This window comes from Phacochoerus africanus, chromosome 3, assembly GCF_016906955.1.
Source record: "Phacochoerus africanus isolate WHEZ1 chromosome 3, ROS_Pafr_v1, whole genome shotgun sequence".
Taxonomy (NCBI): Eukaryota; Metazoa; Chordata; class Mammalia; order Artiodactyla; family Suidae; genus Phacochoerus; species Phacochoerus africanus.
In genome coordinates this window covers 125,779,965-125,803,943 of record NC_062546.1, presented here as the reverse complement: position 1 = coordinate 125,803,943, position 23,979 = coordinate 125,779,965, and the positions used below count along the sequence as shown (strand labels likewise).

The 23,979-nt window shown below is 40.4% G+C and overlaps 1 protein-coding gene across 6 annotated transcripts in view; it reads right to left on the bottom strand.

The window, feature by feature from the left end:
* FMNL2 (formin like 2) overlaps window positions 1-23,979 on the bottom strand; it is a 332,804-nt gene that overhangs the window by 73,861 nt on the left and 234,964 nt on the right. For 5 of the 6 annotated variants that reach the window (XM_047772630.1, XM_047772627.1, XM_047772632.1 and 2 more), the window contains exons 6-7: window positions 21,751-21,903; window positions 1,092-1,200 (exon numbers count right to left, since the gene is read on the bottom strand). In XM_047772630.1, coding sequence (XP_047628586.1) covers window positions 1,092-1,200; window positions 21,751-21,903 — 262 coding nt within the window. The remainder of the gene's footprint in view (window positions 1-1,091; window positions 1,201-21,750; window positions 21,904-23,979) is intronic. The other variant, XM_047772631.1, reaches the window with a different exon arrangement.

Sequence of the window (23,979 nt, the reverse complement as noted above, 5' to 3'; positions counted from 1 at the left end):
AGATAAATGTGGAGTTCCCATCATGGCTCAGTGGTTAACGAATCCGACTAGGAACCATGAGGCTGCAGGTTCGATCGCTGGCCTTGCTCAGTGGGTTAAGGATCTGGCTTTGCCATGAGCTGTGGTGTAGTTTGCAGACTCAGCTCGGATCCTGCGTTGCTGTGGCTCTGGCATAGGCCAGTGGCTGAGGCTCCATTTGGACCCCTAGGCCTGGGAACCTCCATGTGCCGCAGGAGCGGCCCTGGAAAAGGCAAAAAGAACCCCCCCCAAAAAAAAAAAAGAAAAGATAAATGTATCTTTCCCTTCTTAAATTCAACCTGGCATGCATATGTTGGGTTTGAACTCTAATACTGACCTATGTATTTATTGCCTATTTCCTCTTAGACCCACCTATAGCATCTGCATCAATGGAAATCAAATCCTATTTTCTTATTTGAAATGTGTCTAATTCTCAGCCCTGGTTTGTTTTTCTAACTATACTTTGACCCTGTTGACAAATCCTAGATACTCCAGGCTCTAACACCCACTTTGTGGTTAGGATTAACCCCACACACTGTTGTCACTCCCAGTGTTTCTCAGAGCAGGGACAACCTGCATCAGGCGTCTCCAGGAGGACTCTGCACTTCAAAAAGAACCTTCCAAGACTTGATGAAAATTAGGAGCTACTGGGTCCAAATGATCACAATTATGACTCTGTGCCTGTTCATCATACAAGCCTCTAAGAAACAATGACCCGCCCAGTGTGTGAGTCTATTCACTCTTAGGTTCTAAAGTTGTTACATTAGTGCCCACAAGCAGTGGCTTACTCTGTCTTCAAGAGGCACAAACATGTATCACGTAATCTAGACAAGTTTATCATGGTAGGAGGAAAATGTCTTCCCTTTAAATACATTATAAATTATAAATGCTAACTAAAATATAAGAGCGATGAATTATGAACACTAGAATGAGCAGACCCTTCTTTTTGGACAGAATCTCATGAAATCCTGATATTTACTTCAAGCAAAAATAATACAAAGACATCAAAGAGTAAGATCTAAGTCTGATAAATTCAGATTTTTTTAAAAAAAAGATCATGAACACAAACATACCTGATAATTCATGATGGCACGTAAACACATGATACAGACATGCACGTCATCTTTCTTACTCACTAATCTTGAATTTTTCAAGGTTCTTCTGCTTGGCAAAGTATTATATCTAAAAATAAAAAGGGAAACTTCTATAAAACTATAAATTACTTTTGTAGTATAGGCACATGCACTTAAAAATGGACATTGTTCTCTACCTGTACCTACAGTTCAATGAGGACCGCGGGTCAAAGCACCACTAACTAAACTGTCACCACAAGGTTGTTTCTGTAGGCTATGAGGCCCACACAACTCTGCGTAGTGGTCATCAAATTGTCAGACCAGATACCCACAGAAAAACTCCACCCTGCTCACAGCATGGAACAAATCAGACAATACATGAGCTCTGTCAACAATCCAGGTTCTAGTCAGCAGGCCGAGCTAGATGGGCGGAGGTGATTTGTGACAACATGCATGCAAACTGCATTTGTGATCAAGGGTACAAGTTAGCTTATATGTGGACCTCCTATCATCTGACTCAATTTTAAAGCACCATCCCATCATGGTTCTCAGGAACCCCTGCTTTAGAGTTTAAGCCTAGGCAAGGTCCTTCTGAACCTTAAGAGGACGTAAAATCTAAACAGTATGCAAATGCCTCCACAACCTGATCCCTCACCCAAAGCCTACAGGGCAGCTGAAACCAAGATAGGATTATGCTGGCAATCCAAAGGGTTAAGATGCTTCAACATTAGGGTTCATCTGGACACCCTACATTGCTAACCTTTAGATCTCCTCTCTGCAGCTTTCTAAGAGTCTGCAAGTCATCAAGCAGTGACAAAGTAAGATGGAGCAAAGAAGAAGATGACAACATTGAGGGCTTTAGTGTGAGCTTTAAACGACTGCTTTAGAGAGGAAACACAGCTAAGTTCTCTGCAACTCCAAGCCTGAAATGAAAGCAAATCTCCAAAGTTGTCAACCACTTTCCCACAGAGTCAGTGACAAAAATGCTTCAAGAGAAAAGCTAGAGGCCTATCTTCTCCTCGAATTAAGTTAATGGAAAAACTTCAAGGAGGGCATGATTAATATTAACTGCTTTGAAAAGTCTCACAGGTGCAGGCTACGAGTTGAAAACTGAATCGACAAGTTTGTCTACAACTGTTCAGCTGAGCAACCCTTTTTCAATTTATTTTCTACTCAAAAACTATCAAACAGAAAAAAGATGATTCTTTCACATAAGCCTAATGATGAGCCAAGTAAATTTTAGAAAAGCGCCTCGATAAGCCACTTTCTTCTATCTGACTATGAAAAACCTGGTCTGCTTGTGCTTGTTTTAAAGAAGAATGCTTTATTTGAGAAATTCCTTCTCTACTTACACTGGGAAATAGTATTTTGGCAGTGAAAGTTGGTCTAATTCAGTTTTGAATGTGAACACAAAGTTAAAAAAACACATTCAGACTTTGGTGTTAGTAAGCTCAATTTCAGAATCTAAAAAAACTTTAAAAGGTGCCACTCTTGGAGTTCCCATCAGGGTGCAGCAGAAACAAATCCGACTAGGAACCATAAGATTGCGGATTTGATCCCTAGCCTTGATCAGTGAGTTAAGGATCTGGTGTTGCTGTGTGCTGTGGTATGGGTCAAAGATGCAGCTCAGATCCCAATTTACTGTAGCTGTGACATAGGCCAGCAGCTGCAGCTCTGATTTGATCTCTGGCCCCAGAAGCTCCATATGCCGCACTTGCAGCCCTAAAAAGAAAGAGAGAAAAAAAAAAAGTGTCACTCTGCCATAACCCTGGCCAGAGCAAGACAGCTAAAACAATGATAGAGGCTTCACAGAGACTGCGGCCTCTTTGAACAGCCACATGACAAGTTGGACTTAAGACTCTTCAATCTTCTTAGTCTATACCCAAACATCTTTCCCTCCTTCTGCCATTCATAATTTTTTTTTTTTTTTTTTGCTTTTTAGGGTTGCACCCGTGGCATATGGAGGTTCCCAGGCTAGGGGTCAAATCAGAGCTGTAGCTGCTGGCCTACGCCACAGCCACAGCCACGCAAGATCCAAGCCGCATCTGCAAGCTACACCACAGCTCACGGCAATGCCAGATCCTTAATTCACTGAGCAAGCCCAGGGATCGAACCTGAATCCTCATGGATGCTAGTCAGATTCATTAAGCCACAGTGGGAACTCCAGTCATCATTTATTTTAACCTCAGGCTTGTGTTTCTTTGGTGGAATCACTTGTTGTGTACATAATAATAAATTAGAGAGGAATTCTTTCTAACTGTAAGCAATGGCTACTAGTGTAAAACAAGTCATCTAAGTTTAAAAAAAAAGTGTTATCAAGGGCGCTAACTGTCTATTGCTGAAATATATTTATGTGCAGCAGTGACTGCAGAAGATGGACTGGCTAAAGCCAACTAGTCTTTGAGGAAGATGGGACAGCACAGGCACATACTTCTGCATCACTTCCACATAAAGACTAACTATTCCAGCAAGCTGACCAAACTTCCACACTTCATAAGAGATGTACAGTAACATACATTTCTTTATTAATCCAGTTCTTCAGCTATATTGTAATAAGACTCTAAGAAAGAAAAATTTCTTTGTCATTACTTACGTTATCTGTGGAACTCTGTAAAAATTGATTATAACATCCTACTTATTAAATAGTAACACAAAAGGCTTGTATTTGTTGTAGCAGGTGATTAATCTCAAATACATTTCCTGGATCAATATTTGAAATGTATTTAATGTGAAATAGCACATGCATACTTATCAAAGTACACAACATATAAGTTGTCAATAAATTTAAACAATGTATTATTTTTATTAATAACATTCTATGCTTTAAAACAATAGAGCTAAGCTTTTTTCCTTAAATGAATGATATTTAACATTTATTTTTCTCCAATTTTTGGTTTATACAAAAATAGAGTGAAATTTAAAGTCAACAACTGAATTTGTATTTAAAATCACAGCATTACAATAAATTTTAAACCACCACCACAACCAGTAACAACAAAACACTATAGCATCAACAACTGAAGGAGATCTGTGATTTCATGTATATCAACCTTTCCTGATATAGATAAGAAAACGGAAGCCCAAAGATGTTCCATCTACAGAGCAAGTAGAAGTAGGGGATGAGACCAGACCCCCAAGTCTCCTCACTGGGATTCAGGGCAGGCACTTTCTACAAGTTGTTTCTCCACTTGATTCATCAACAGTCTATCAGATGATCGTGAGAAAAAGCTGCTGCCTACAGCTGTATGTGCCTATGAGTTCCTTGTCAAATGTTCTCATCCCAATAGCATTTTCTGCCTCGGTCCAACACAAGTTTCATTCCTCTACCCCTCCAATGGTTTTATGACACAGGCCTAAGGCTTAGCTGGCTAAGAACAGCAGCATCTTTAGAGCACAGTGGATGGCCCACTTGGTAAGTGATGGTCTCTTTTTACATCTTTTTTTTTTTTTTTCTCTTTAGGGTCGCACCTGCGGCATATGGAGGTTCCTAGGCTAGGGGTCTAATCCGGGCTACAGCTGCCGATCTACACCACAGCTCACAGCAACGTGGGATCTGAGCCGTGTCTGTGACCTATACCATAGCTCAGAGCAACAATGGATCCTTAACCCACTGAGCGAGGCCAGGGATCAAACCCACAACCTCATGGTTCCTAGTCAGATTCGTTTCTGCTTTGCCATGACAGGAACTCCTAACATCTTTATATCTTAAATCACTTATCAAGCAAGTGAGGAATTTTTTAACCTTAGTAGGATGTTTTGCTCTATATACTGGAATTCTTGTTCTAAAAAATTGTCCATTACATAAATGCACCCCCAATGAACGTCATAACTCCTTACCTCAGCAGAACGAAATATTTACAAACAACTGAACTGAGGGTCACCTGAAGTCTCCAAGGCTAGATTTAAGGGGGTGTGCCGTGGGTGAGCATGTACCTTAATTTACTCTTCGGCATGCACATTTTGTGGAATTTGACAACTTACATAATTAGGTATTTGGATTATTTGTTTTAATTATCATATGAGTAACGTAATACCTTTTTCGGATATGTTTTAAATTCAGCTCCAATGCACAATGTGGATACCATCCAAAGAACACGTACCCGTGGTGCTGGTTTTAACAGATCACCCAAATTGACTCTAAAATACCAACAGAATTAGGACTAACAATTTACTACCTCCATTTTCCACAACAAGGACACCTGGACAAGGTGAGGAACTTAGGAATAACTGGCCTCTAGTGCTCTCTACCCACCACAGGAAATCAAACTAAATCTCATGTTTAAGACCCAAAGTTGTTTTTACTAAGCATCTACTGTTTATGCTAAACTCTACCAAGAGCTAAGGGAAAATGAAAGATGTTGCTTCCGCCACTATCTAGTTCAGGAAGCACGAGATTGTATCGATACCATTTCTCTACTCTGTCCACACTCAGCCCACCCCTTCTTTTACATGCACATTTTAATGTATAAAATGAATTCAATAGTACTACACACACCTACACAGCACAATACAGTGAGGATAACAGTCATACCCACAAAGGGAACACTTTTTTTGCAAAGCCTCATGCTTAAAATCCTCACATAACCTTTTCTCTATCAACTGACTTAGTTAACGCAGACCTAACTCTTGCTGACTGTCCTTAGGCACATAAAAGTTGGTTTTTGTTCTGTTTTCTTTTTTGTTTTTGTTTTTTTAGGTCTACACCCACAGCTTATGGAAGTTCCCAGGCTAGGGGTCTAATCAGAGCTACAGCTGCAGGCCTACACCAGAGCCACAGCAATGCCAGATCCGAGCTGTGTCTGCAACCTACACCACAGCTCATGGCAACGCCAGATCCTTAACCCACTGAGCGAGGCCAGGGAGCAAACCCGTAAGCTCATGGTTCCTAGTCGGATTCGTTTCTGCTGCACCACGAAGGGAACTCCCTCCATTCATTTTTTTAAAAAATCTGTAGTTTCTTTCTTTCTCTCTTTTTTTTTTTTTTTTTTTTGCCGTTCCTGGGCCAGGGATCAAATCCACACCACGGTAAGTGACAACGCTGAATCCTTAACCTGCTGTACCACCAAGCCAGGGAAATTCCATGTATTTTAAATTTTCTACCATGGATGTACATTATTTCCAAATAAAGAAAAAAACTTGCAGATGCTCTAGGTTTACAGTCATCTAAAGACACAGCTACCTAGATCATGTGATGACAATCCTTTTCCCACTTTCAAAGATCCAAGTATCATCAGAACAACCAAGCTCTGAAAATCCTATTCCCTGGTGCCACACATGCCACTGGATGCCCATAAACCTGAACACAATTAACAGTTTCCAGAGGAGTTCCCATCATGGCTCAGTGTTAACGAGACTGACTAGCATCCTTGAGGATGCAGGTTTGATCCCTGGTCTTGCTCAGCAGGTTAAGGATCCAGAGTTGCTGTAAGCTGTGGTATAGGTCACAGACGAGGCTTGGATCTGTTTCCAGAGAAAAAAAATGACGGTATGTGATTAGTGCCACAAATGTCTATCAAGTGGATGGTCACAGTGATTCACTTAGGTAGGACTTAAAAAATCACAGCAATGATCTGTCACCAGTTACAAATTCAAACGGCTCAAATGAAACTAGTTATCACAACCAAACATTATATGTGTAAGTACTACTGCGTGGTCATCCTAACCCATGTAAATATGGTGAATCACACAATCTTTAAAACAGAAGATAAGACTGCATCTGGTTCTATGCCACAGCCCTTTAGGCTAAGCAAGCATTGACCATCCTACATTGGCTTTTTGAATAAGCTTTCCACAAAGACCTGCATTTTAGAGGGATTACATCAGTGACTCAGCGGGAGGTATGGGGTGCTTCTGTGGAGTAACTAATGCCCTTGGCAAGTGTTCCATTACGGAATTACCTATAGTGAAACCAATTACTAGAGTGTTTTCCTCCTGAAGTTATTATATAACATCATATAAAACAGAGCCACACAGAAGTCTGTCCTCAGTTCACTGCCCCTGTGAAGGCAGCACCAGTTCTCCTGGGGTCTCCAATGGATAAGGAGGCTGATAAACTCTAGTCTACCATGCACCATCTACCACGTCTTGAGTGATCCTAGATTTTGTCAACAGCTAACGGTGCATGTCCCTTTCACTGACACTGAAACTGGCTTCTTCACTAGTTCTCACATCTCAGGGTGCATCACAGCTTAATCTAGAAGGAAGAAGAGAAGCAGAAGAAGGACCAGGGCTTAGAAAGATATCAACTCCATACCGCCCCTCTCCATTGCTTACAGGGTAAGAATCTGCACTGTGATTACAAACTAATCATTTTCAAGGATACTGTGGATCTAGAGAGGAAGGGAGGAAAAACAGCACAAGTCCAAATGTCACCAAACTAGCTGTTCTTACTGAGATTCGGTCATTTTTCCTAAATAGATGCTCCCCAGATACTAAAGACTTTAACCCTGAAGGTTGTGAAAAAGTTGATTCTGGCATATTTCGCCTATTTTATCATTGCTTTTATGGATGAGAGCTTCATAAGTATCTGTAATTCACCACTTTCACTGACATTCCACAACAGACATTTAGAGATCATTTCCCGCAGAAGGTATTCATTCTGAATACATGCAACAATTCCTTCAAGTTAAAGGGAATACTAGGAGTTTCCATCATGGCGCAGCAGAAACGAATCTGACTAGGAACCATCAGGTTGCAGGTTCAATCCCTGGCCTCACTTGGTGGGTTAAGGATCCAGCATTGCCATGAGCTGTGGTGTAGGTTGCAGACACAGCTCCGATCTAGCATTGCTGTGGCTGTGGCTGGCAGCTTTTGCTTCAATTTGACTCCTAGCCTGGGAACCTCCATATGCCATGGGTGTGGCCCTAAAAAGACAATAGACAAAAAAAAAAAAAAAGGGAATACTCAAACAAGATGCTGTAACAATTACCTTTATCTGGTGCTGTGGAGCTGATTCTTCAAGAGACATTAGGATCTGAGAACTACCTCAGATTCCAAATGGAAAAACAAGGGGATGAGATATTTAGAGAGGGGTTGTAGCCATCCTGAGCACCCTTCCTCCCCTAGATGGGCAGGTAGAACTTTAAGGCTCTGGGTGTGGACACAAAAAAAGGGTTTCCCAGAGGCAGAAACAGTCTGAGTCTAACTTTGGGGGCTCCTGTCATTTTAAGGAAATATAATAGAGAAAGGATATTTAGGAACTCCTTTTTTTTCTTTTTGTCTTTTTAGGGCTGCACCCACAGCATATGGAGGTTCCCAGGCTAAGAGTCAACTGGGAACTGTAGCCTACGCCACAGCAATGCCAGATCAAGCTGAGTCTGTGACCTACACCACAGCTCGCAACAACGATGGATCCTAACCCACTGAGCAAGGTCCAGGATCGAACCTGCATCCTCATGGCTGCCAGTCAGATTCATTTCCGCTGAGCCACGACAGGAACTCCTAGGACTTCTTTTGATTTCTCAAGAGTTTTCAAGAAATCCTGTTTTGTTTTGTTTTGTTTTTGTCTTTTTGCTATTTCTTTGGGCTGCTCCCGCTGCATATGGAGGTTCCCAGGCTAGGGGTTGAATCGGAGCTGTAGCCACCGGCCTACGCCAGAGCCACAGCAACACAGGATCCGAGCCGCGTCTGCGACCTACACCACAGCTCACGGCAATGCCAGATCATTAACCCACTGAGCAAGGGCAGGGACCGAACCCGCAACCTCATGGTTCCTAGTCGGATTCGTTAACCACTGCGCCACAACGGGAACTCCAAGAAATCCTGTTTTTTGAGAGGTCATTTGGACAGATACACCACCAAATTTCTCAGGCCCTCTTCTCCTTCAACTTTGAGAATTGTCTTCTATCTTGTCAAGCACTGAGTGAAAACTAAATGTTAGCCTCATGTTCAAAGATAAGACACGATCTTGGAAGAGCTGCCAGGTAGAATTCACCAAGTTCTGTGAATGTGAAAAGAAACAGATGCCAAAACTGACTTAAGATCAAAACTAAAGAGAAATGATTCCAACCACTTGTATTAATTTTACACACCAGTGGTTATAAATTACATGAAATAATAATAAATGAAGATGTTATAGTCAATGCCAGTGGGAGTAAAAGCATAAACAACTAAGAAATTTTTGCAGATATCTTTTTTTTTAAGGGCTGCATGTGCAGCATATGGAAGTTCCCAGGATAGGGGTGGAATTGGAGCTACTGCTGCCAGCCTATGCCATAGCCAATGCTGGATCCAAGCCAATTCTGTGACCTACTGTGCAGCTTGTAGCTATGCCAGATCCTTAACCCACTGAGCAAGGCCAGGGATAGAACCCGCATTAAATAATAGTTGGGTTCATTACTGCTGAGCCACAACAGGAACTCCAGCAAGTATCTTTTAAGAAACCTATATAACATGTCCTGTTTAGCACTAGAGTGACAACTGGGCCTGCCACCTACTGCATACATGGCAATCAATCTGCCAGGAGCAAGTAGTGAGGCCCTCCACCTGCACAGCACTGGCAGCAGGTGCTATGCAGAAAAAGGCTATTTTTGTTTTGAAAGCATGTCAGAATGACTGATTAGTGAGATCCAACCAGTCAACTTCTTCTAATAAATGTCATGGCAACGAAAACCTAAATTTTTGACTCCAGAAGGCCAAAAGAATGGCAAGGTCAGCAAAGGAAACCTGGGGAAGTAGCTCTCTTGGATCTGCTTGATCACAGGTTAGATACACAGTAATTTCTCTTGCCAGGTACATGTTCATAGCCTGAATCACATACGATGTTCATTAGAGTTCTGGTTAGAACCATGTTTTGCTGTCCTTAAACCACTATTCGTAAGCGAGTCTAAAAGGAAAGCTACAGTAATTTTCAACTAGTTTCTTATGTTTAAGAACACAACAGGTTAAGTGGGCGCACATCAAACTAAAACGCTTCTGCATAGTAAAAGAAATAGTGAAAGGGTAACCTACAGAATGGGGGAAAGTATTTGCAAGCCATGTATCTGATAAGTGGTTAATAACAAAAATATGTGAGAAACTCCTACAAATCAACAGCAAAAGCAAATAAAATAAATAACCCAATTAAAATGAGCAAAGGACTTGAATAGACATCTCTCCAAAGAATACAAATGGTCAACAGCTATACGAAAACGCTCACTAAACACCAGGGAAATGCAAATGAAGACCACAATGAGACAGGACCTCACGCCTGTCAAGATGGCCACTATAAACAACAACAACAAAAACCAAATAAAACAAGTGCCAGCAAGATCGTGCATAAATTAAAACATATGCACACTGTTGGTGGAAATGTAAATTGTACAGCTACTATGGAAAATAGTATGGAGGCTCCTCCAACAAAAAACAAACTTCTATATGTAATGATCCAGCAAACTGACCTCTGGGTATTTACCCAAAAAGAACTGAAATTGGAATCTTGAAGAGGTATCTACATTCACCTATTCCTTGTAGCCTTATTCACAATGTCCAAGATAGACCTCAATGTCCATCCATGGATGGATGGATAAATACAGATAAAATACAGTTTAAAAAATACTAATGATGTGGCATGATAGAAGTGTTAGCTGATGCTACAGTAGTAATCATTGAACCACAGAAAGGTATCAAATCAACACATTGTACATCTTGAACTTACACAGTATTATATAAAAACTATATCTCCAATAAAAAATTAAATTAGCATTACATAGTCACATGCAAAATATTAAAGCCATGAAAAACAAAGAAAAGGTGAGGAACTGTGGCAAGTTCAAGGACACTACACAGACACAATTAAGTACAATGAGTGAACCTGAGATAAGTGATGAAACTAAACAGCCTGGACTAAAAACTGTGTCAGTGTTAAAAAGTTCTGATTTTAGGAGTTTCTGCTGTGGCACAGTGGGTTAAGAAAATGACTATAGCAGCTCAGGTCTCTGCGGAGTCATGGGTTCAATCCCTGGCCCAGTGCAGTGGGTTAAAGGATCTGGCATTGGTATAGGTATACCATGCTGTTGTAGAGGTAGCAGTTGGGGCTCAGATTCAATCCCTGAACCAGGAACTTCCATATACCACAGGTGCAACCATAAAGTAAAAAAAAAGTTCTCATTTTAAGTAATTGTACCACGGTTACAAAAAAGCACGAGTTGTTCTTAGGATGTCTATTCTAAAATAATTAGGTATAAAAGGGCATGATTCTGTAACCTATTCTGAAATGGTTAAAAGGCATGTAGGTTTACAGAACAAATGCGCAAATTTAGGGACAAAATATTAAAACAATTATTGAAATCTGTATAAAGAGAGCATAAAAGAGGTCATTGTATTATTCTTGCCTTTTTCAAGTTTTTAATGATATCAAAATTAAAACTTACAAAAAAATAACAAAAAAAGTGAAGTAAATACACACACTGCAGTATTATTCAGCCTTCAGCTAAAGGAAATCCAATGTGCAATAACACAAATGAACCTTGAGGACGTTATGCTAAGTGAAATAAGCCAATCACAGAAGGACAAACGTATGATACTACTTATATGAGTTATCTGAAATAGTCAAACTCATAAAAGCAGAGAGTAGAATGGTGGTTGCCAGGGGCTGACAAGAGGGTAAAATGGAGGGTTGCTAATTAATAGTTATCAAGTTTCAGTTATACAAGGCAAGTTAGTTCTAGAGATCTGCTAGAACACCTTGCTTGTAGCCAATAACACTGTATTATATACCTAAAAAATACACACCACAACACATAAAACAGATAAACAACGAAGACCTACTGTATAGCACAGATGGTAGATCACATGATAAGGTTTTACCAAAACAAAAACAAAAAATAAAAGCAATGGTTTAAAAAAAACGGGCGATAACCTAAGAATGAATGGTAGGGAAGCAACCTAAATGTCTATCGACAGAGGAGTGGATAAAGAAGGTATACATGTATACAATGTACGAATCCTACCCAGCCATAAAAAGAATGAAATAATGCCATTTTCAGCAACATGGATGGACCTAGAAATTATCATACCAAGTAAGCCAGACAGAGAAGGACAAATGATCATATGATATCACTTATGCAGAATCTAAAAAAAAAAAAAAAGATACAAATAAACTTATTTTCAAAACAGAAAGAGACTCACAGACATAGAAATCAAATTTATGGTTACCAAAGGGGAAATGGAGGAGAGAGAAATTAGGAGTTTGGAATTAACATATACACACCATGACACATAAAACAGATAAACAAGGAAGACCTACTGTATAGCACAGTGAACTCTACTCAATACCTTGTAATAACCTATATGGAAAAATAATCTGAAAAAGAATAGAAATATATATATGTATAACTGAAATCACTATTCTGTACACCTGAAACTAACACAACATGATAAATCAACTATACTTCAATAAAAAAAAAAAGGTAAATAATGTGTCTCTGATAATTCTGGGTGTACAGGAGAAAGACCTACTCCTGACCAAAAGCTAGATGTGATCACATCCTGAATTTGTTTAGAGAGCTACCTCTGCAAAGCACCAAGCACCTAGTCAACACCAAATGTTCACCCAGTGATGCTCTGAAAAAAGTCTGATCACCTATTTCTTGTCTTGACAGCATATACTTACTTCTAGACATATTCTTGCACATGAGTTTTACATATGTCTGCCTCTCCCTCTAAGCTTGTATTAGCCAAGCACCATACATTACTGCAGAATCTTGAATGAGTGTTACCTGGACTGACTTAAGCAAGTTTTCTCAGAGCCTAGCAAGGTTTCCAAAAATCTTCTGTTGAGTCTCCATGCCAACATTTGTGAAATTTCTAATATCTAGGTTCTAATGGCAACAGGAAGAAGACAAGCTATATATATTTTTTCCTCTTACAAAAAGTACCTTCAAATGGTCTAACTATTCAGATAAACTAATATCTTTGTATAAACAAAGATTACTAATTAGAACTCCCTTGGAAGCTAATATAAAGGTTCAGCCCAATCACAATGCAATGCCAACCGAGTATGTCACATCTTTTGGCATAACGGTACTAGTCCTTTATGACTCCAAGGCCTGGGTTCATAGAACTTTACCAAGATTTGGGGTTTTAGGTTGTTTCTCCCTTATCCATCAGGCATGACATCACCTGAGCATATTTTTTTCTTATCAATTAAACCAAAAGATATATGATGCTTAAAAAAAAATGAGCCAAGCACTTGTCTGCCTCTATGGCCAAATAAATAGTTGAAATAGCTGAATCCAGAGTTTAAAGCCAGGGATAAAGAGAAACAGAGAGATGGGGGGAGGGGGAAATACACAAAACTCCTAAAGAAACTTTTTCTTTTTAATCAGTTATTGAAATTTCCTATTCATCTGTATTTCCTATTAGAAGACCTGGTGACAGCTAAAACAGAACCTGTAAATCAAAAGATCTCAATATATGCTTTCTGAATGGAATAAATGAATTGGCAGGGACCAAACCTTCATATGAATTAGTCTAAATGTTCTGATTTTCAATGATATTCCTTTTGCCAAAGGCATTTGCTCTGGAGTGCCTAATTAATCAGGATATACCCTTAGACGAAAAGTGTCCCAAGTTTCCTTGAAACCATTCAACTCCTATGACCTTTCAATAGAAATATTTCTATGTTCATCCCAACTGGGACCCCTTCAATTTTCATTAAGCCTTTAATAAGTCATTGTCAATGAGCTAAAATGACAACTCCACAGCTGGCCTTCAAAACAGTACATAAACTGACTCTAACAAGCTACTTCCAGCCAGACTCATCTCTTCACTGTTTTCTAAACAAACCAGGTAATCTCACTACCAACCCACTGCTCATTCCACTCTCCCCACTTTCCCCCACGCCTAACCACTCCTCCCAGCCTTCCTTGGGGTTGTTTCACATGTAGACAAAGTCTCATGACTCTTCCTTAGGTTTGCTTGTTCCTAGCCTCTAAGGTTCCATATCACTAGTTGTGGCTATACACATGGGATACATAACATGTGACAGTATATATGTGCATGAACACGCATGTGCACACACACTTATTTCTCAAACTGTACACAGGGAGTTCCCTTGGTGGCTCAGCGGTTAACGAACCCAACTAGGATCCATGAGGACCCGGTTTCGATCCCTGGCCTTGCTCAGTGGGTTAAGGATCCATCCAGCATCGCCATGAGCTATGGTTTACGTCACAGACGAGGCTCAGATCCCGCGCTGCTGTGGCTGTAGCTCCGATTAGACCTCTAGCATGGGAACTTTCATATGTCACTAGTATGGCCCTAAAAAGAAAACAACAACAACAACAACTGTATATAAAGACACTGTGACCCAGTGGAAAAAAGTCAGAAGACTTTCATTTCAACTCCTGGCTCTGTTACTTACTATGATAACTATGAATAATTTCTCAGAGCCTCAGCCTCCTCATCTATAAAATGTGGCTAATAACTCTTGAACACTTCCCAAATATTTCAGGAAGATATCATGATGTAAGTATGAAAAAGTCCTTTATCCGTCACAAATCATATCCAAATATATTATTCAATACATCGTTCTGTATCCTTAGCACTTGGTGAAGCATCCTCCACATAGTAAGTATGCAATCTTGCCAATGAAGGTACTAGACCATAGCTATGGGAAATTGCTTCAGTATTTTCCTCAATCCTATAGTTAAAACTTGCTGACTACTCACTGTATTGTCAGGTTCTTTATAGGAATTGTTAATTAATTATTTTATATATATACATATATACATATACATACATATATATGTGTGTGTGTGTGTGTCTTTTGAGGGCTGCACCCGTGGCATATGGAGGTTCCTAGTCTAGGGGTTTAATCAGAGTTGTAGCCCCCAGCCTAGGCCAGAGCCACAGCAACACCAGATCCAAGCCAAGTCTGCGACCTACACCACAGCTCATGGCAACATAGGATCCTTGACCCACTGAGCGAGGCCAGGGATCGAACCCACAACCTCATGGTTCCTAGTCGGATTCGTTGCCTCTGCGCCATGACAGGAACTCCATAGGAATTGTTAATTTAATCTCACAACAGGTGAGGCAGGTCCTAGATGTGATCTGAGAATCTGTGAGACAGATCCCCAGTCAAGCACGGCCAAGTGACTTGTTTTTCCATTTCCACATAGCCTCTTTCAGTCAGTTTTATATTGGAGGAAAGACCCAATAAAGATATGGAATAAGTGAGGTCAGTCTCTCTCACAGTGAAAAATATCTGACAAATCTCCTGGTTCAGTGGACCCACAAGCTGGAATTAAAACTGTCACCTGTTCGTTAGCAAGGTCATTACAATAAATTCTGAGCTGAGGATCTGGATGTACATTCTTAACCCAAGTACATTTTTTCTCTTTTACAACACCACATAAGAAAGAAATGAAAAAATCTGAAACACAACAACCTAACACCTTCATTTGTTTCTGCTTACAAATGTGCTGAAAAGGAAAAGTGAGAATTTGTAGTTACAGATTATTTTTGGAAAGTCTAGAGATTTAGAAAAGTTGTAAGATGTTATAGATGGTCATTGCATTTTCTGCAGCCTTGGTTCTTCAGATCAACAGTCTAGCAGGTTAAGGAATGTCTTCAACAGTTCTCCTCCCTCAGAATTCAAACTCAGGGGTTGACTACAATGATTGCCACATCGTTCATTATTCTTTTTTTCTGCCACTCTTTCATAGTATTTTCTCTCCTTTTAAATTAAGTGTTAAATGAAAATTGTAATCAGCATCTGCCATTTCATCTAGTGAACAAAGAAAATTCAAGCCTTGAGAATAACTTTTTTAAGCTACTAAGTGATTAAGGATCTGGTATTATCACTGTTATAACTTGAGTCATTGCTGTGGCTTGGATTCAATCCCTAGCCCAGGAACTTAAGCATGCTGTGGATATGGCCAAAAAAAAAAAAAAAAATTTTTTTTCCTTCATCGTTTTTCCCCTTGGCGCTAGGGCCAATTCTTCAAGATCTTTCCATAGGGAAAATTTAGAACAAAGTTAAAGGGAAGGAGTACATGTAGAATAAAATACAGACTGCAGTTCTCACTCATGAAAACTATACAAGATCTGAATTGATTTTGTATAGTTTGGAGGGAGAAAAAGAAAGGGGAAATAATGAACATTTCCCAAATTATATTCCTAATTTATAGAAGCCGGAGAATGAACAAAATAGAGATGCATCTCCTTGTTGGGACTCAAGATAAAAGTGCTTTAGCTTTCAACTATAGAATTCAAAGACATTTTTTATGTGACACTGTAATGGTTTACGAGGTTAGGTGATCCTCCCTCAACAATTAAAATTCAAGGTAAGAGTTCCTGTTGTAGCTCAGCACGTTAAGAACTAATATAGTCTCCATGAGCATGTGGGTTCAATCCCTGGCATTGCTCAGTGGGTTAAAGACATGGCATTGCCATGGCCGTGGCGTAGGCTTGCAGCTGTAGCTCTGATTCAATCCCAGCCCAGGAACTTCCATATGCCATATGTGTGACCATTTAAAAAAAAAGAAAACATCAAGGTGAAATTAATACTGCAGAAATAAAAACTTATAAAAGCTTGAAAAAGCTCAAATCTTTTAAGATACCACTTACTTTATAAGCAAACTGGTATAGAGTCGGTGTTCCCATATCTTTAAATAGGATCACTATTACAAAGAGATCAGGAAAACTACTATAAACAGGAGTGTCCATTTCAGCGAAGGCCAATGAAGCACATGGGCCATTAGCCCATACCAGGAAATAGGTCTGCAGGAAGGTGCTAACTGCTTAGAGAATGAAGTCTTGGAGCTGGGCCGCTAGTACCTCTCAACAAAGAGTTGAACTAAATGATATCTGAGATGCCGTCCAGATTCCAGATTTTCAGTTTCTACTAATGGTTCTATTCTCCCTCAAATGAACCAGACACAAAACTTCCTCTCTCTTTTTTTTTTAAGCACTTTGAGCACCCAGTCAATTTGAGAATGTCCTCATACCTGGCCTGTGCTCTATGTTCTAAGTTTTGAGCACCTCATGTGGTAGGTCCAAGGACCAGCTGCCTCAGCAATCTTTTCCTCCAATCAACATCCAGGACACTCACCAGACCCCATATACCTGAAGAGATGTACCACCTCACATGACTTCCCATTCTACTGCCTACCAGATAAAAGCCGAATTCTGAAGTTGAAGGGTTTTTTTTTTTTCTTCTTTATATGGCCTCACCTGCGGCATATGGAAGTTGCCAGGCTAGGGGTTGAATCAGAGCTGCAGCTGCTGGCCTACACCACAGCTCACGGCAATGCCAGATCCCCTAACCACAACATCCTTAAAAATTTTAAACTTTTAAGTGGTTCTCTTGCATCTGAATTAATGCAGCCTTTGTCCTCAAAAATCTACTGTGCACAGATAAGTGTGTATAGTATCATTTAATTTAGCTAGACCTGTAGCCGCATTAATAGAAATCTATCTTAACTGAAGGCACACCAGACCCTAAGCTTATTCTCATAAGGCACATTTTAGGATTCTACCACATAGATAAACATTTTCACTTCTGGCCAACCTCATAAATTTATGATAAAACAGAATCTAATAGTTGATATAAGTCCAGGTGAATGTCATGTCATAAAATGTTTAACCATCTTTTTTTTTTGGTCTTTTTAGGGCCACGCCCACAGCATATGGAGTTCCCGGGCTAGGGGTTGAATTGGAGCTACAGCTGCCAACCTAAGCCACAGCCACAGCCACGTTGGATCTGAGCCACATTTGCAACCTACACCACAGCTCATGGCAAGACCAGATCCATAACCCACTGAGTGAGGTCAGGGATCAAACCCTCATCTTCATAGATACTAATTGGGTTCATTACTGCTAAGCCATGATGCAAACTCCTAATCATCTATTTTAAATAATGAAAAAATAAAGTCTAAATACAAAGAGGAGAGTGTGCATCATTATAATTTTCTTTAAAAACAGAGCATTTTCCTTTTCTTTAATCAAGCTCCATTTATAAAGTATTGTACATTTCTTGAACTTTTGTTTCTTCCTTTAAGTTTACTTTTACCGGAGTTCCCATCGTGGCGCAGTGGTTAACGAATCCAACTAGGAACCATGAGGTTGCGGGTTTGATCCCTGGCCTTGCTCAGTGGGTTAACGATCCAGTGTTGCCGTGAGCTGTGGTGTAGGTTGCAGACGCAGCTCGGATCCCGAGTTGCTGTGGCTCTGGCGTAGGCTGGCGGCTACAGCTCCGATTCGACCCCTAGCCTGGGAACCTCCATATGCTGCGGGAGAGGCCCAAGAAATGGCAAAAAGACAAAAAAAAAAGTTTACTTTTACCAAGTGATATAGGATATGATGACTGAATCTACATTATTAAGGAGGATAGAGATGAGGAAACTAAAATCTATATTTGGATACAGAAGACCAATACTAAGCAAACAAAGCTACCCAAATAATTTGTCTCTACAGAACATGACCTAGTATCCTTTTTTCCTTAAAACAAAACAAAAAACCCAAACCCTATACTATTAATAAAAATGTAGTGTATCTTAAAGGTACAAATTCTTAAAATGAAGAATCATAGTATGATAACAGTGTATCAAAGTTTAAAAGGCACTGAGCTTTACCCCAGTATGGAGTGCCAGCACGAGGCCATGGGATTTTCATATTATAACATGGAGAACAGTTCCCATGCTCTGCCACCTCGCACTACAGGCTCTACCGGGTGTCATTTTTACCCATGACTTAATCGATTTTCCGGTTTGAAGCCTCATCATCAGTGTGTAAACTGAAGCTGCTCCAGAGGCCACCGGGAAAGAAGCAGCTCTAGTGAGTGGCATTTGACCTGAAGATACTCAGGCAGAGAAACCAATCTAGTGGAGATGTAAGAGGCGAATGGAACTGGAGGAAGAGGAGACAGGAGGACCAGAGAGGACAAGGCAGAGGAGGAGGAGATGATCAGAAATGAGGTGGCAGAATGAAAAAGGCAGCCAACGAAAAGATAAAAATTGAAGGAAGTGCAGGAAGCAGAGAAAGAAAAGGGGAGCGAGGGAGGAGGAGGAGGAGAAAACAATGTGAACAATCTTTGGGTTTACGAAAAGCAGCATGCACCCTATGCCTGTACTTCTGAGTGCTGCTTTTAGAAGCCAGAAAGTCAGAGGTACTATCAAATGACCAAATACAGAATTCGAATAGATGCACACACAGCTGGATTATCATTGATACACACTGTTTAAAATCAAAAACAAGGCATTCCCATCATGGTTCAGCAGAAATGAATCTGACTGGGACCCATAAGGACACAGGTCCAATCCCTGGCCTTGCTCGATGGGTTAAAGATCTGGCGTTGGCATGAGCTGTGGTGTAGGTCAAAGATGCGGCTCCGATCCTGCGTTGCTGTAGTGTAGGCCAGCAGCCACAGCTCCCATTTGACCCCTAGCCTGGGAACCTCCATATGCTGTGGATGTAGCCCTAAAAAGACAATACATACATACATACAAACAATCAAAAACAAAAACCCAAGCTTCAGGGCCAACAAGTGGCATGAAAGTTACTGTTATTCTGGTTTTCCTGAGGTGCTAAAGCCCATGAAAGAGTCAAAGGAAGTACCCACGTTCCATTCCTGAACTTGAAACTGTTTAAACACACAGAAGAATGTGATGCTGGTTTCCTAAGTTGGTCATCTTCGAGCACACCTGCCAACCAGAAATGTCACACAGTTCCTGAGTTTCTCTAAACATTTCCATCATGTCTCTTTCTATACTTTGGGTCTTTCCCCCCACCCCAATTTAAAATGAATTCTAGTGGGATCTACCTTAAATCAACTGTGAGGCAAATCAGGCTGATCACTAATGTCACTGTACAATGGTGTCCAGGGTTCAGGATCACAACTGTCTTGGACCTGGGGTGTTTCTTCTGTTGTCCTGACTCTTCTACTCTACCAGAGACAATGTATTCTCAATGAACAGTCTTCAATAGTTTGAACAGAGACATAATTCATTATTAATCAGCAAAAAGGAGTCTTGTTAAGGTGGTAGCTGGCCAACACAATACTTTCCAGGTAAGAAATGATGGAAAAGTTAGAACATACTTTGTCAATTAAATTCCTTACACATAATTACAGCTACACTAATGGTAAGAATTTCCATTCAAGTTACAAGGTGATTAGGGAATTCTTCAGGAATAATTGGCCTTCCTTCAACTTCCCAATCAGCCCACATATTCCTCTGTCCCTGTGTAAAGTCGATGCAGACTAGTAGGTTATATGACCCTTGCCCTATTGCAAATACCACGAGATGAACTGAAACATTGTTCTTCATTATTACTGAATCATTCGAAAGCCACTAATATTTCTGGCATTTCCAATCAAGGAAAATCTGAATGGTTGATAGGAAGACTTTAACTTTCCACAACCAAAAAATTCCAATCGTCAAAGGGACAAGAGGTAATAAAAAGCTAACAGGAGTTCCCTTTGTGGCTCAGTGCTTAACAAATCCGACTAGGATCCACGAGGATGCGGGTTCGATCTCTGGCTTTGCTCAGTGGGTCAAGGATCTGGTGTTGCTACAGCTGTTGTGGAGGCCGGCAGCTGCAGCTCTGATTCAGCCTCTAGCCTGGGAACCTCCATATGCCATGAGTGCAGCCCTAAAAAGCAGAGAGCAAATGCAAAAGGTCTGAAAGCCACACACTCACTGATTTGACACACAGACTCTACTACAGTGATCCAATACCCAGAGGGCTCTTAAACACTCTCAGGAACAATGAAAACTTGCCAGATCAAGCCTGAAATAAGTGAGAGAAAACTGCCAAGGTACAAAGAGCAAGCAACATTTGGAAATGAGGGGCTTACTAATAAACATTTTTATTAAACACTTGGAACACAGAATCCTTTAGAAACTTGCTTTAGGTGAGAACTCTTATCTTGTCAGGCAGGAGTTTTGATTTACCCACCCACACATATTAACTCTAAGTACAGTGTCTAGCAAATGATAAAAGCTCAAAAATATTTTTCAGTCAATGGTTGTAGGTACGAGTCAATGAACAACCTTGGGGCATAATTATTACCCCCATTAGTAATACAGGTGGTCATCCCCCATCTTCCCTTAGCACAGCGGTATTTCAGCCAGGAAAGACTGGAGAGGAATCCTTAGGAGGAAATAGAAGGTTGACACTGAGAGCACACTTGACCAAAGCAACACTTGATGCTTAAAGGCATCTCATTAATAGAAATGATCACTACAGAATCCTGAGCCTATGACCAAGAACACACCACTCAGAACACACACCTGAGATACCACCGGAGGAAAGGAGGAGGGGAATAGGGTTTAAAGAGCAACAAGGAGTTCTTGATATTCTCAGACCTCAATGTGCTGCCTCTACCCAAGAATCAGAGCCTAAATGAGGATGTCAGTATCTCCCTACTTTCAGAAACTTATCTGCTGATGGAGACTATTTACTCTGTTGGATTGTTTGGCAGCAACATTCTCTTTCTGGCTGAAACGAAGGCACGGTATTTGCAGTAAGCTATTTAAAGCCCTTGAGTATTGCTCAAGGGATGGTCCCATGAACTCCCAAAGAAACTTGCACTTGGAATCCTTGAAAACAATGCAACTGCTCTGGGGCAAGGTAAGCGCAATACAAGACCCATGATGCCCCAGAGAAGCAAAGGACCCCCGCTGTCCTGGCACAGCCAACCATGCCTGCCTCTCTCTGGAATCAAGGCACTCACCGCAGTGCAGAGTGTCTTCCAGAGCGGGATGCACTGCTGCCCACAGGGGAAGGCAGGTTACTCCCTCTGTGCAGATCCTCAATGGACCGACTCCAGGGCTTTGATTTGTCCACCGAGCTCTCCACCGTGCTTTCCACGCTTTCAAAGTCAAAACTAAAACAAGAGAGAAACACCACTCGAGACTTAATTCACATTCATACAGATACACAGACGTGCATAACTTGCTCTTTCCTAGTACACACATGCACCTTAATATGGGGAGTTTTTGCAAACAAAGAAAACTGAAAAGGAAATACAGCAAATTTTCACAGACCGAGTGTTAGCTTTGAAAATACAGAATGACAAACAGGGATGGGTTACTTGCCAACTTACCGATTACTAACAAGCTATGGTGGTGGAGGGGAAGATCTTAGAGCTGTCTTCATTTTGCTTTACCAAGTCAGTATGTTAGGCTCATACTAATTTATTCCTAACCCATCAATTTTCACCAAGCATTTTCTCCTAGTGTGTTGGCAAGTGTACTTTTCCAACCATATGTGATACATTACTTGCAAAGTTATGAATTTGCTTTGATTTTGGAATCTCTTCCCAATGCGGTGCTCTTTAAAGCAGGACTGTTGTTTCTCTGACATTTTTTGAGGTTATTACTCATGTTAACCATGTTAGAATAAATGGCAAGTTAAATTGCTCATTCTTGTATAATTTTAGGAACAAATTTTTAAACAGACAGGCCTTTGTGTTCTATGCATTCTTCCCCTTCCAAAGCCAGTAGCTCTGCATTATTCAAAAAATATTCTATCAACTGTCTCTACCCAGAGTTCCACCAAGCAACACCTGATCAGATAGAGAATAAACAGAATGCAGCTATAATTAATATCATCTGGAAGATTTTGGAGGCTATCACGGAAGAAACATCAACAATACATACTGGCAATAATAACTATGACTTTTTATATGAGTATGTCTGCCAAAATAAAGCATTTGGTTAGAACAACCATCTGTGAACGAGGTGATGCTTTCCACCATTAAATACTAATCCAGATGACAGAGACTGAGGAAGAAAGTCACGTCTAACAATTTTGTCAAGCCTTAGGAAGCAGAAAAGAGGTAGAACTGAGGAATCAAACAGATTCTAAGAACAAAAAATTGAAGCCCTTGCTTGATGCTGGAAAAGGTAAGGCTGGGGGGGTCCTAAATCTCTCATGTCATTACCACTCTTGCCAAGTCTCCCTGCAGCCCCCGTGTGTTCCTTACACCCCTCTCAGCTCAACCCCAGCTCTCATTGAGCAGAAAAAGGAAACATGCCCCTTGGGAAGCTTCTGTGTTAAGGATGGCGCGTGGGTCTGTTGTTTCCTATTATATGGGCTAGAAAGGTGTCACATGCCAAAATAGTTAAGACGGTTTTTTTTCAGCCCATTTAGTTTCAAGAAAGAACATAAATTATGCACCTATATATAACTTTTCAACCAATTAAGGCAAAACAAAACCAAAACAAATCATCAAAGAATGTAAAGCTAATGGGGGAAAGAAACAAAAAAGGTAGACAATTAGGAACCCAAACCTCTGATTTCCAATTTTTGTTTTCTTTGCTCTTAGCCTGAGGACTGGAAGAACTCCCTCACAGACATACTATCTTTTCCTGTTGGTCTAATGGGAAGGTGCATGTGGGAAAGCTGATTCACATGCTCTATTGTGACTGAGGTAAAGGTTTGATTACAGCAAACCTATTACAGACCACGTGCAACTCTTTTCCATTATTCCTGGAGCTTCTTGGCTGTCTCTTAATTCCCTACTAAATATTCCTACAGATTGTAAAATACGCAGCAGGATAATATGACTATTCTGTCTTGTCATACAACATGAAGTGTAAGGGGGATAAGCAGTTTTTGATGTGATGGACGGAGAATAAGGAACGACCTTTGGAAGCGTATGCTATAAAAACTAGAATTATATTTCAGAGGACAATTTCTCAGGAAGATAAGAACGTATCTGTTGGTTTTTCTTACTCTGTTCCATCTAATATACAAGACTTATCAAAACAGAAACTCATTAAACCAGTTTCAGTTAACCCTTTAGTTTCCACACCTACGAGGTAGGAATAATTATAGCTTTCTCTTCACAAATTCTCAAGAAAGTGATAAGGATTTTAAGATAATATCGGGTTAGATCTCAGGACTTTCTTAAAGTGGGGCAACATAAAAAAACAAGTCACTGCTTTGAAAAGAAGAG